General features: G+C 40.6%; 1 protein-coding gene across 1 annotated transcript in view; it reads left to right on the forward strand.

The window, feature by feature from the left end:
- st6galnac3 (ST6 (alpha-N-acetyl-neuraminyl-2,3-beta-galactosyl-1,3)-N-acetylgalactosaminide alpha-2,6-sialyltransferase 3) overlaps nt 1-14,797 on the forward strand; it is a 99,680-nt gene that overhangs the window by 81,608 nt on the left and 3,275 nt on the right. Inside the window, exon 5 of the mRNA XM_042497443.1 lies at nt 14,186-14,293. Within this exon, the coding sequence (XP_042353377.1) occupies nt 14,186-14,293 (108 nt within the window). The remainder of the gene's footprint in view (nt 1-14,185; nt 14,294-14,797) is intronic.

Consider the following 14,797-nt stretch of genomic DNA (forward strand, 5'->3'; position numbering starts at 1 on the left):
GTCATGAAATCCTAGAGACATCCTTAAATCCTGCAAGTGTGCTGAGAACCCAGAAACTTCATAAAATCTTAGAAATGTCAGAAAATCCTGCAAATGTCCTAAAATCTTAGAAACACCCTAAAATCCTTGAAACATCCTAAAAATCCTTGAAATGTCCTAAAATCCTAGAAACATGTATGAGCCTGCTGCAACTGGGCCCTGGCCTCCTGCCATTTTGCAAACGTGGCCCCCCAACCAAAGCAAGTTGAGTATCCCAGCAGTAGACTTTGTGAGAAAACAAAACAAACTGTTCCTGCAATAATTTAGCTAAATATATCATTCATTTGACACACCTGTTGTAGTGATTTTCTCCCTGGTTCATTAGTGTTTCTTCTTTCTTTGCTCTGTCTGATTTCATTAGTTTAAGGACTCACGTTGGGTTGATTGGGACATTCTTTGCACCTGTTGTTGTCTCTGTGAATAGTGTGTGTTGTTCAGGTGCTGAGTTGTTGTAGAATAACTTTATTTGCAGCAGAAGAAGCTTGTTATAAATTAGTACATTGTATTCCCTGCTCTCTGTGTCACAGAAGTTCTGAAGTTAGAAAGTATGATTTGTTCTGCTTCTCTGTTGTTTAATACCTCAGTTTATATAAAAACCTGCATCTGTGTCTGTGATTTTGACGCATTCAGGTTCTACTTAACATGATTACGCTCTGTGGAAGAAAGTGAAATATGGGGACTGATTTCACACTGAGAATGTGAATACACTCACTTCTTGGATGGAAAAAATAAAGCTAGAGTCCAATTAAATTTTACTTCTTTTTTTTTTTTCTTCAAAAATGACCTCAAGAAGTTGCAAGGAAGCAAGTTCATAAAAAGTCCAGTTAGATCTTGGACTGAGCTTGCAGTTTAATATCACCAGAAGCTAAACTGGGCACCAGATTCACCAACAGCAAAACCGGTCAAACTCAGAGCCTCAAACCTGCTGTTTTTAATGACACATTTTTCAAAAGTAAAAAGATAAGTGCTAACATGAAGAGAAGAAAACATACTGTACAACGGTACTGTACAAGTGATGTGCTTTTTGTTCTTCAGAAGTCCAACTATCAAAATGAAAACATGAAATTGAATCTAAACAGAAACACAGAATTTACAACCTTGGATTAGAGATGAACATAGAAAGGAGACCTTGACTATTATCGATACCACTTGAGTTTTTAACATTGAGCAGAAATACGTCTTCTGTGCTGAATACAACACCACAATAGGAGAAAGTTAGTGAAGCTTTGAGAACATATTCAGGGATTCATGACCCTGCAACAGAGTGAAAATCTTCCTTTTCTGTTGGCAGACAAAAGCACTGGTAGCTGTTTGTCTCCTGCTATGAGGCAGGTAGAAACAATCTGTTCTCACACATTCGCTTCATCACAGCAATATGCCTTTTTTCCTCGTTTCTGTCCTCATTAATTACAGTCACTATAGTTTTAGAGGTTTTAGAGGAAGTTTTAGACTTCACTGCAGACTAGACTTGTAGTGCGTAGCCCCCCAACACACACACACACACACACACACACACACACACACACACACACACACCTTTTGGCTTTTTGGACTAATAAATACACAATAGAAATAGACAAAATGTCAAGAAAAGTAATATTCTCACACTTATTTTTCTTATTAAACTGAGAAGCACCAGCACTACATCTGTAGTCTTTCTGAGTTCAACCTTCTCTCGGTCACGGAAGACTGAGGGAGTTTAATTGCCTTGTAAACTTCATTCAGTCTCTACAGAAACAAAAAATATCTCACCCAAACTGTCTTGGTTACTCTTGTTAGTAATCTACTTAGTCCACTGATCCGATAATCACCAGCTCCAGTGTGGTTAAAATAAAAACATAATTCATGCTGCACGCCTCCCTACGGTCCCATGGCTGCCGGCTGTTTATAGTCCTGTAACTTCTCCCTCCACAACTAGGTGTTATGGTGTCTTTCAGCTCAGCTGTCTGTTCCATTACTGAGTTCTGGTGGTGCATGCTGTGCACTGCATACATTGCTTTTTATAGAAAGAGGAGCACCAGTATTTATGACAGTATTGAAAAACATACTTTTGGGATTTCCAAATACCCTGGTATACCGTGATACCCCCCGGGTCTTACATAGAGAGCACAAACAATTACATTAACATTTTATGCCAGTAAAGTGGGTTAAACAAAAAAGGAGTTCATAGTTTAAAGTCATTAAAGGCAAAAATAATGAAAGCAGCTCTAAAAGAGACTGGCAGCGAGCTTCATTGTGACCCGACATCATGCTCTCAAAAGATGGAGCGTCTCTGTATCAACAGCCGTCTTTTCTTTGAGGTTTAACGTCCTCTTCCTGGTTATTATTAGCGTCGCATACTGGTACAAAAGTAAACAAAACTCGACTCGAAGAAAGCAAATTGTCTTTTTCATAATGCAGGTTGCGGAGGTCACCCCTGATGCTTCATATTGCCTCCCGGCAGAATTAAGAAACGCCTCAGCAAGCCTACACGGCTGCATTGCTTATTCTCATCATTAAAATAAATTGCTGTGCTCTGTGGTCTGTGTAAAAAGAAAAATGTTACAAAAAAGCCCTGTTTTCACCCCGCGGCTCTGCTCTCGATTTTGTCACTGCGTCGTCCCAGAGGCTCCTCAGCTGCTTCAGAGACATGGAAAGAAACAGTGTGTTGCTCCTCCACACAGAACTCGCTCATGGGCAAATGCAACGACTTGTCTCGCGGCCCGTTGTCGTATAAACTAATCAATTAATAACGAACAGTCATTTGCATTAGGTTACATCCTGCTGCAGGGAGAAAATCACATATCAGAAAGAAGAAAGTCTGCTTTTCATGTCGATGGAGATTTGATCAATTTTAAAACATAACATCAGGTGATGAAGCCCTTCCTTAAAATAGCACTGTGTTTACCTGCCATGGCTAGATGGCACTTGAAACTCAGACAATATACGATTGAAGCTCTGGTCGAGTGGCAATTTCTTTGAAGCTGAATAGAGGACAGAAAAAGATATTAAGAGAGAGAGATAGATGGTTGATATAACGCCCACCCTCCTCCTCCAGGAGATGAGGAAGACCTGGTTTGTTCTGATGAAATGCTCTCTGCAGATTCTGTCTAAAGTAACTTGATAAAGGATGGATGTGAGGGAGGTCTTTCCACGTCAAAGCACGCGCTGACCCGGCTAAAAAGAACAGACGGTCCTGCACTGATCCTGCTCTTTAGCACACTAATAATAGTATAACTTTATTCATATGGTACTTTCAAAAACAGTGTTGGTGCTTTGCAGTCACTTAAAATCAGACATGAAAGCGTCATTATGCAACCTTATTTTACCTTCAAATAAAAGCTATAGCATCATTTTCATGTTACACAGACTTGTGATTTGAAAAATGGTACCTCTGCCATTCCCACTGTGTCTGGTCGATTGATTGTACCTCAGTGTTGGGCTGGGCAATATGGCTTTAAAATGTTATCGCAATATTTAAGTCTATATCACAATATATGATACATATCGCGCTATTTTTTAAATGTCCTTTAAGTTTATGTTATCTACTAAAATGGAAAAATACTGATGGAACTGCAGTTTCAGTAAAGTTAAATAAAGTAGCTACTATCAAATAGTAAAGCTGAGTACACTGCTGTTATAATATCATTTAATAGATACTGTTAAAATTAAGTTTAATGAAGTACTTTTATACATAAATTTTCCACCGCAACTGCAAATATAGTCCTGCAAGCAAAAAGCTGGTAAGAGTAGTATAATTTATTTATGTAGTCCACACAAAAGATTTACAGATGACAAAAATCGCAGAATATAGCTAACAAAGACTGAACATCAGACTCAACATGAAAGTCTGGGGTTTGTTGGACCTATCCACCGCAGTATAGGTCATAAAGCCCGCCCTTCAATGTTAGTGAACAGGACATAGGCTGAACTAAAACCTCAAAGTACACGGCAAATACATATTTCCCAAAGACGGAGAAGTGCTTGCTTTTATGATAAGTTCAATTTTAAGTTATTCAATCCTACAAAAAGGGGAATTTCACCATGCTTGACAGCTGTGATAGTCAATCCGTGTGCTGATGCCAGTCATCCAGTATAATAACACCACGACTGCTCTCTGACCACATTCTCAGCTGATGCCATCCAGCCGCACATCATGTTAACGGGAAAGGTGGCTTTTGGTGTCACTCTTACGCCGAAAGCACTGCAAAAGCGGCAGTGTCTGACGACTTTGGAATGAGAACGTACACATTTTTCAGCCTGAAAAATGAAACCCGCCTGAACTTGAGCTTTTGTTACAGTTAGACTGAGCCAGGCTAGCTGTCTGCATTGTGTGTTACTATATTAACATTTGTCTGATGTGTCGTCAATAATCAGCTTTTACATTCAAAGTGATTTACAGAGCAGAGATCGACTTTTCACAATAAAGCTGAGTTGTATTTCCCTAAGTGTTTTGGACAGGTGTCATATCATATTTGTGCAGCTGCAGAGGAACACATACAGCATGGTTTGACTAAACAGGTCGTCACTTCAGATTTTCTCGCACACGTGGACGGCTTCCCTGCTGTGAATGTCAAGTGCGAGTTATTTAACGGAGTCGGAGGTAGAGGAGCTTCTCGCTGATCCCGGGCAGCTCCTTAGCCTCTGGCGCTCGGCAGGTAAAGCACAAAAAGCTGCGGCTCAGTCAGACTTCGGGGATTATTTACTTATACCCTGCCCAGAGTGTCCGACTTCATTTCTCAAACACCCTTCATTTCCCAGTGCCAGTAGCGCTGCGGCGTCCTAGCATGTCAGTCCCAATCACTCCTGCCTCACTTGACTTGTGTTGAAGAGAGAGAGAGAGAAAGAAGGATTCAACAGAGCTTTTTTACGTGTGTTTTCTCATTTTTGTTCGCCGTTGTTCATGCCCAAACACAATTTATTATGTTCCATTTTTCAAGAAAGCCGTGGCAGTGTGGACTAAAGGAGACTCGGTAAAAAGCCAGGCGGCGTCGAGCCAGACCTCATGACACCTTTTGTTTGCCGTCTCTGAGTAAAAGGCTGTGTTTTTCTGCTTTAACAAAACAAGCAAATTGCATTCTCTCTGTCCTCCGGCTCTGGATGTTATTTGTCGCCTGCCAAAGCAGCTTCACACCGTGCCTTATCTCTCTTTTAAATTGGCCACACAATAACAGCGTCCTCTCTGCAAAGTTGTGCCATTATGATTGCCATAGGTAAACACATTGTCTGTTGAAGACCTTGAATTCTATCAGTCGTTTTCTCCACTTCCACACATCTGCTTTGAAATGTTAGTTATCAGGTCAGCAGATCCCACCCCTTTATTTATTCCAGCAAGCGTCCTTTGCTCCAGGACATTCAGCACTCGACTGGGGACACGGTGTATGTGTGCAGATGTGTGTGTGCCTGTATTTCCGTGTGTCTTCTGCTAGAGTGGCAAATGGCTAATGAATAATGCAGGGTAATAGTGATGTGTTGACAGCTCTGACAGCTGAGAGCTGCCGAGCTGTGTATCACTGATAATGTGCCATTTCCCTTCTGTGCTCCTCCACTTCCTTATTACAACAAATTGCATTTTTTTGTAATTTCACCTCCCCGCAGCCCGAGTGTCAGTGTGTGTGACAGAGAGTTTTGTTTGGCCGATCAAACTAAAAAGCTCAACTACATTGTGCACTCGGGGCTTTGAAGACACATGCTCAGTAGGGATGTTTGAAAATCTGTAGTGTGATTTTTTTCAAAATTAATTTCAGGTTGTTCCTGTGATTTAAGCTCTGAAGGATAGTGTTGTATTTGCCCTCATGTCTTGTCATTCTTGCCTGATTTACATCTCCAGGGGTTCAGCAGTCCAGGGTCTCCAGTGCCATGTTGTGCGCTTCATAATGCAGCACATATTCTCAGTGGGAGTCAGGTCTGGACTGCAGATGGGCCAGTTGTAACACATGCACAGTTTGGCTTGGCATTATCTTGCTGGAATAAGCAGGGACGTCTCTGAAAAAGATTTCATTTGGATGGCAGCATATGTTGCTCCAAAACCTGCGTGTGACTTTCAGCATTCATGGTACCTCCACAGACGTGCAAGTGCAATGTGCCGCCTTCGAATCATCAGTCACAGACCCCTCCGTTGACTGAGAGTCTTTTCAGTGTGTAGTACTTTGTGATATTTTTTTTAAGAAGGGACAATGTACATTAATCCACAATTAAACAAATGTAAATGCACCCAAGTGAGCTGGGAAGCTTCTTTTCATCTGTAGTACCTTGCCTGATCTTAAAATGCATCCTAAAATAATATTTTTAAAAGAGTATTTGGGGATACAATATGTACAATGGTTGAGACAATAACAATAAGATAAAAAGTCACATATGGGGATGTTTTGGTCCCCAGAATTTTCTGCAGCTGCGTACGTGGAGGAAGCCTTTTCTGAGATCACGTTATCTTCTGTGTAGAGGTGGTGAATTGATAGGATACAGTCTCTGGCTTTTGTTTGATATCTAGTGTCTGCAAAAATTGTTGCACATTTTCGATCAGACGTGAGTGAAGTTACATTGGTTAGTACGTTTCATGAATATGACTATGACACTGAACATCCTGCTGAACCCTTTTCAAACTTTTAAACTCTCTATAAAGGAACTAATAGTCAGTATTCATATTGAACAGCCACATTTAATTCGACTGACATAACTCTGTGTTGGGTACAGCCCTAATTCTTTAAAGCTTTGCAGCAGACTCCCCATTAAGAGAGATGCTGTGCACATTTACGAACAAGGAGTTGCGCAACTTAATCAATTATTTCAGAAACTAAAAGTTTAGTTTCATTTCCTCTGTCAAGTTTATAACTAAAGTTTTTAGTTTTCCTTTCTAAATGTCCCACAGTATTTGCTGCCACACATTACTGCCCTAAATGTATTACTCTCAGCAGCTGCTCGTTTCTCCAGTGTTCAGATTCTACCATGTAAATAGTGTTGAACCAGGTGTAGATGCACCTGGGTCTTAAAGGGAACAGGATATGACACTTTGATTGAATTCATGTAACATCCAAAACACACATAATATCAGTTGAGAGACTAAATACAACCCCTTTTGCGCCTTACTTTGCACCCAGAGTATGCACCATTTAACTAGCAAAAGTAGAGTTGGACACTTAGGACCAGCTTAGGACTGTGAAGCTCAACTTGGGCAGAGCAGTTCTGCAAGGTACATGCTAATGTCATGATGGTAAAATTAATGTTTTTATTTGACGATGGTTGCTTGATGAAAAGTGAAGAGATTCCCCAAATTACCACAATTTATCTTGATAATTGCATGAATGTGTGTACCAAAGGTCATATCAATCTATCCAAAAGTTGTCAGGATATTTCACTGTAAGTCACAAGTGTTTAGCCTTTGTAGCCCCTTAGCACCATAAAAATGTAATGGCAATCCATCCAGTAGTTTGACTGAGGGAGCAACTGAGAGACAGAAATGACTAAACATCCATATTAATAAAATATATTTGACTGGTCGTTGTTATCTGTTCAGGGTTATCTGGACTGGGGGGGTCAGGGCCATTTGGATTCATGTATTCTAAAACCTTTCCACGGCCCTGTAGCCAAAAAATGATTTGACCAGGATCAAGCTCCTGAAACCTTTTCAGATCCTGTAATAATCACGCTGTCAGCTCGGCCCTAAGAACAAATCCTCAGCTCCACAGGGGTGCATGACACATTTCACTTGTTAATCAGCAGGTTAACTTGAAAGCAGAAGCAAAACAAAGCTGAACTGACAATTTTAAGAGCACCACCTACAGAAACTCAAGACTTCATCAACGCGAGCACCAAGGACAGACGTCACGAGTATCATCCACATCATTTGACTCATCTCTAAACCACATAGTAATTATTACTGAGCACCCAAGATAGGAGACTGACTTCAAGAGGAAAGCTTGCAGCAGTAATCCTGATGGTCATGTGTCTGCAGCGACCTTCCATTATCAGAGAATTCATAGGTTCAAGCCCCACAACAAATCAGTTTCTCATCAGCGTCGTGTCATGTTAAACTGTCTTTGCACAAGACGCTGCTGCAGTGTTCACCGGCAGCACTGAGAGCCATGAAATGTACAAATGTGGAGACTGCACTGTGTAAATGTTTTCTTGTGTTACAGTTTGACCCCCTTGCATTTAATGATGCATGTGTTTGCATAATATTTTGCAGCAGCTCTGAAATCTATTTAAGGAGGTCAATGTAAACCAGAGAATGCCCTTGTGACAAATGTGGCACCTAGACTGGGATCTGCTTATAATAAAGCAAACCTTTTTATGCCTCCAGGCCAGCAATAGACCTGGCTGGAGGGATTATGTTTTTGGGTTGTCCTTGCATCCATCCGTCCCATTCTGGTAAACATGATGTCTTCGGAACGCTGTGAGGGAATTTCTTCAGATTTTGCATAAATGTCAACTTGTACTCAACGATCAACTGATTAGATTTTGGTGTTCAGAAGGTGAAAAGTCAAGTTCATTGTGATCTTGTATGTCTCATTGTTGCATATGTGATATCTCAAGAACACCTTGAGGGAATATCTTTAAATTTGGCACAAACATCCACTTGGACTCAGCAAAGAATTTTAGGTTTTGGTAGTCAAAAGTCAAGGTCATTTGACTTCATCTGTCTCATTCTCATGAACACAATATCTCAAGAACGCCTTGAGGGAGTATTTTGCACAAATGTCTACTCAGACTCAAAGATGAACTGATTCGATTTTGTTGGTCATAGATCAAGGTCACTGTGACCTTGCATCCATTTCATTCTCATGAACATGATATCTCAAGCACGCCTTGAAGAACTTTCTTCAAATTTGGCACGAACGTCAACTTGGACTCAACAGTGAACTGATTAGATCTTGGTGGTCAAAGAACACTTTAATCTCACAATACATGTTTTGGCTATAACTCAAGTGTTCTTACACTAATTATTACAAAATTTCACACAAATATCTAAAAGAGTAAAACAATGAAGTGATTACGTTTTATGCTCAAAATGTCAATGATTAACTTTACTTTGACATCATAATGTTCTGCAAAAACACGTTCCTGGCCTTTACTCAACGTCATAACTCAAGAACAGAAGGGGAGACATTTACTGAATTGATGACACAAAGTTGGGTTCCCAACTTGAAACTGTGCTTATTTTATAGATCTTCTGTGCTGCAGGGGGCTAAATATCCATCACTTTAACAGCGAAGATTTAAAGTAAAAACTAGATACGAGTCTCTTATCTTTTGATGGCCTCATGGGGGTACTATAATGATTTTTATTGGGTTTTAAGATTTTTATTGAGTAATTTTATGTTTTTAACAATCTTTGGACCATGTTAGAATCATTCCATATTATAGAAAGAATGTCTTTTGTAGATTCAAACCTAAAAAAATATATCAAAAGGTAAAATTACAGTATATATCTTTAACAGGTTTTGGACACACAGCTCTGTAAAGTTATTCTATCGTTTCTTTATCTCCATCCATCTCATCATCCACCCCCACCCTCTCCCTTTCTGCTTTAATAAGGTCTTTGCTCGTTATTTCTCATAATTCATTATTGCATATAATTTGAAAAGCTAGCAGCAATTGCCATTTGACAAGAGGTGAGAAAATGATGTGTCCTCTCTATCAAGGTGCTAAGTGACGGAGATGAATGATATGAAGAATAGTTCGTGTGGAGCAGGCTGGACTATGACGTGAATTGCTTCTGAAATTAACTTCTAGTTATCACTCAGACCTGCTTCAGTCGTACACCAGCTGCTTTCTCAGCACAACAATGTGAGAGAAAGGAGTTTTACAGTTAATTATTTCTGAATCACAACAATGTTTTTCACACAACTGTGGAAATTACATATTTTTAATGAGCTATATTTCAGGCTGCTGGGAAGCTTTGTGCAGGATTTTTTTAGCAATGATATGGTTCCAGTCTTTTGCTTACTGATTTCGTTTTCCAGAAGGAGAGATGGAGACTTCTGGATCACAACCTGTTTAGCTGTGATAAAGGTTCATGACAAAGTGGATCAGCTACAGCCCGAAGCAATCTCCTGCTCTCTTTAACAGGTAGATTATTTTAGTTTCTAACCGAGGGGTCGCAAAACAAATCCGAGGGGTCAAGAGATGATTAACAGGATATGACAGTAGAGAAACATGTTTCTGCTGCACCAAATTAGGCTTTCGCTTATTTTAAAGACTTCCCTCTTCTTGCTCTTAGCATGGCTCTATGGATGTTGGTCGGTCTGCTGGTCTTTAACCAAGACCGAAATATCTCCACAACTATGTGCTGGACCTCCACTGCATTTTTTCTATTTATTTATATATAGACACGTTATGGTTTTTATTTCTTATAAACTTGTTTTATGCTTTTTTCTGCGTTTTTACGGTTTTGACTATATATATATATATACAGTATATATATTTCTGTGTTGTATATTACATTATATATATATTGGTTTACATTTTTGGCACTCTCACATGTAAAGCACTTTGGGCTGCATTTTATGTACGAGAGGTGCTATAAAAATAAAAAAAATTGGGGGTATTATGATTAAACTATGAATTTCAATGTACATACAGAGCAGTTTATCAGAAAAATGCTCAAACCATATTCTAGTTTGTTTTTTAACGATTTGCTGCGAGCCCTCAGGCAGTAGTGTGGCCAACCCTGATTTATTGCCACCAGCACAACTGATTTCCAGTGAATTACTGAATAATTCTACAGCTAAAAATGATGCATTTGTTATGTGGTTGAACTGGTCACAGCTGGTAAAGAGTTGCAGTGAGTTTTTGGAGGGGTACAAGTAGACATGCTGTCAGTTTTTATGGGATCACAAGCTGAAATTGTTGGGAAACAGTTGGAGTTTGTGTTGAACGCTGTCCAAGGTGCTGATCCTGGAACAGCCAGGCATGCTGGAGCTGTCCAAGGTACTTCAGCTATAACGGGCAGCATTCCTGCTGGTAACTCTGACAGGATGCATCATGGTTAACACGATCTGCTGTTCCAAACATCCGTGTTATTTTAGGAAGTATGCCAGTTATTCTGCTGGTTAGTTTATTTTTCTAGTTTGCTGTTTCTGGGAGGCGCTTTGGTATTTTCATCATGGTCCTGTCTTGGAGCACAATGGAGTCATGGAAACAGCCTAAAAGCAACCTGTAACTGGTATCAAGAGGGCCAATAAAAATAAGATTTAAAGTTAACTCTCTGAAAACTAAAGCATCATTATTTTCTTTTGCTGATTTTAGATGCCTTACACAATTATTAAAACCTTTGAGCCCTGAGCAAATTGGTTCCTTTTCTTTCTAAAACATGGGGAAAAAAAGTCAATGAGCAACTTGGCAAGAAGTGTTCCACAAATTGTGAGATTTTCATTCATAGATTTAGAAAGATAGTTTTAGAAAAGCAAAGGAAGGTGTCTAGGGGGAAAAAGAAAAAGCTAGAGAAAAACTGTAATTGTAATGATCATATTTACATTTTTAAAATTATGTTTCACAATCATTATGAAACCATCTTCAAGGTGATATCATAATTATTATCATAGATCATCAGACCGATTATTGATGATTGATTAACAGCTCTCGCATTTAAACAGACTTTTCAAATTACTGCACAATCCAGGATAAAATAAAAAGATCATGAACAAGGAAATAATGGCTTAAATATAAGCTAAATTAAAATGCTGATAATAACATGATAATTTAATTATATTACATGTCCGACAGCCGGCTCCAGCGCGTAGACAGGTCCAACAACCCACTCCAGTACGGACATGTGCAACAGTGCACTGACATGTCAGACAGCCCGCTCCAGCGTGCTGACATGTCCGACAGGCCGTTCCAGCACGCCGACATGTCCAGCCTGCTCCAGTGCGCGGACATGTCCGACAGCCCGGACAAATCAGAACCTCTAACCCACATAATCTTGCCCATGTTGGGCATTTCAGTTATTTAAAAATTCTGTTCACCCTTTCCCCACTGGGGCTGCCAACTCCCACGCATCTGCCGTGCGTCTCACGCTTTTGGACTCTGTCTCACGCTCTCATGACACCGAGGAAAATCTCACGCCAAAACACAGCGAGGGCATTTTATCACTGCGGATGAAACAGCTGATGGTCCGACAGCGCAGTGAGACAGACAAACAGAGCGCAGCTTCTCCTCAAAGCACCAAGTGTCTGAAATAGCCAAATTTGCAGAGGTAGAAAGTGACTTCTTTAGACTTCTACGGACTACACTGTGTTAGTTTCAGGTTTAATCAGACTTGGTTGGAATTATTTAGAAACAGTGTCTCATCCAGCAGGGCGCACTGAGCTCTCATTATTATTACCAGGGGAAGATGTAATGTTTTGGGGGCCTGGGGCCACAAGCACATGACCTTATTTTCACCCTTTCCTCTAACTGGGAATGTTGGCAGGCTGTTGGCAGCTACAGGAGAAGTAAGCCTACTCAAAAGTTTGTTTATTTTCTAAAATGATTGATGGCACAGAAGTTAAAGTCAGAGTCCTGCAGTCAGGAGAAGGTGGGATCGCCCAGCCCTATTATAATGTAATCAGTTTATTCATTTGGAGGTCTTTAAATAATTCTTATGTCTATTCTTTAGTTAGATATCAATAATTAAATGCTTTATAACCATTTCAGTGACACCTGTGGTCTTCCATAATCTCCACGCTGTTTCTGTGTCACACTCCGGTGATGCTGCCATTTCCTCCCCTCATTATTATCATTATCATGCTGTGCACTCCATTTAATTTATACAAGGTCTAAGGCTCCTTGTATTATTCTGCATTGCTAAGAGGCAGGGGGCCCTCTGGAAGCGCGGGGCCACCTGCCATGCGGGTGTACACTTTATGACCCACTTACTAGTCTGGTTATGACAAAAACCTCGAGTCAAGATGCTTCTCAACAGTGTGTTGTGTGTTTGAAAATGATCAAAGCTTACATTTTTTAACTTTGAGGTCATAACACCGCTGGTCTGATGCTGATGAAAGGATTATGCATGTTCTTATTGATTGGCCCTCAGGGGTCCTACTTCATCCACAGGGGGCGACGTGTGTGTTGCTGTTGTGATTAGCTGTTCAACAACCCAGTAAAGTGTGTCTCTTCTCTCAGCCTTTGAACCATACTGAATCGCAAAACTTTGTTTTTGCTCCCATTTTTCACAGGTTCCAGTTAAAGATCGAAGTCTTTCCAAATGCACTCACTAGATTTACAGTATTTCTCTTACATGTTGGTCCCAAAGTTGTGAAAAATCTGTGTTAGTTTTTTCAGATGATCCATCCACCTGACAGGTGTGGCATATCAAGATGCTGATTAAACAGCATCATTATTACACAGGTGTGCCGCAGGATGGTCACAATAAAAGGACACTAAAATGTGCAGTTTTATTACAAAAACAATGACACAGATGTCACATGTTTTGAGGGGGCGTGCCGTCAGCATGCTGACTGCAGGACTGTCCACCAGAGCTGTTGCCAGTTAACTGAATGTTCATTTCACTTCCATAAGACGTCTCCGATGCCTTTTCCATTAATTTGGCAGTACATCCAACCAACATCATAACCACTGACCAGCCACCCAGACAGCTGATGCAATAATTGGTTTAAAGAACTGAAGAGTTTCTGAACAAACCGTCAGAAACCATCTGAGGAAAGCTCATCTGCATGCTCGTCGTCTTCACCAGAGTTGTGACCTGACAGCAGTTTGTCATGATTACTGGCTTGAGCAGTTGTGAAAAACAGAAGCAAAAAACAAAAGTGTTTGTTTTTTGTTTATTTGACTGAAGTGTGAATTTTACAACCTCTTTAACCATTAATGCAAACAAAAGCAAACTGGTCTTTAAAATGACAGATAGTGCTTGTGAAACTTACATTATGACAGACATATGGTGATTCACCTGAGGGCTGTGCTGTAGATGCAGTTAAATTGAAATTTACATTTTTGATCCCCAGCCGAGGCTCTTATCCAGAGCAACCTACAATAAGAACAGCTGTTAGAATAATTTTAATTCTCAGATCAGCTGCATTACAAGCACACGAGAGCAACGAGTACAAAGGTCAGAGAAGCAGCGTCCTGGAAACTCTCTTGACATTTCTTATTTTAATGCTAATTATTTAGTGTTTTTTTATGCAGATGAATGTTTAACTGAGATTGGTTTCTTTGTGTGTTTGCAGGATCCAGTCCGGCTCCTACCTCAGCACCGGCTGGTTCACGCTCATCCTCGCCATGGACATGTGCAAAGAGATCCATATCTACGGCATGATAAATGACACCTACTGCAAGTAAGACACCGACTCTCTCTCTCCATACTCGGATGAAAAATGCACACGTTCTTATAAAAACTTCCAAAACTAGATTCACATTCTCAGCAGCGCCGGCCAATTGCAGCCGCCCATAATCGCGGGCTGCCCTGTTGGAATACATTTGCGAACCTCCGTTTGGATTTAATGGCTGAATTTCTATGCTGAAATCCATATTGGGTTCTCAGTGCCGTGAATACCATTATGTTTCCCTGCCTAGAATACCCAGCAGGCTGCAGTGTCTGCCATGCTGCGGGTGGCTGGGCTGCAGCACCCAATCCCTCCCCTGCTTAAAGTTTTATTTGTATATCGGCCTGTCGTCTTCTCTCTGACTCTTGGGTGAGTGATTACTGTCTGGCTGCGAGGCCATAGGAGGGATGACAAACAAGATGCTGTTGCTCCGGGCATGGCTGCTCCGTCTCGAGTCATCTCAGCCTTGATTGACTCGCCTACTCTCTCCCTACGTCTCCCCCGCGCGCTCGCAGC

Source organism: Plectropomus leopardus, chromosome 12 (assembly GCF_008729295.1).
Source record: "Plectropomus leopardus isolate mb chromosome 12, YSFRI_Pleo_2.0, whole genome shotgun sequence".
In the NCBI taxonomy this organism is placed as follows: Eukaryota; Metazoa; Chordata; class Actinopteri; order Perciformes; family Serranidae; genus Plectropomus; species Plectropomus leopardus.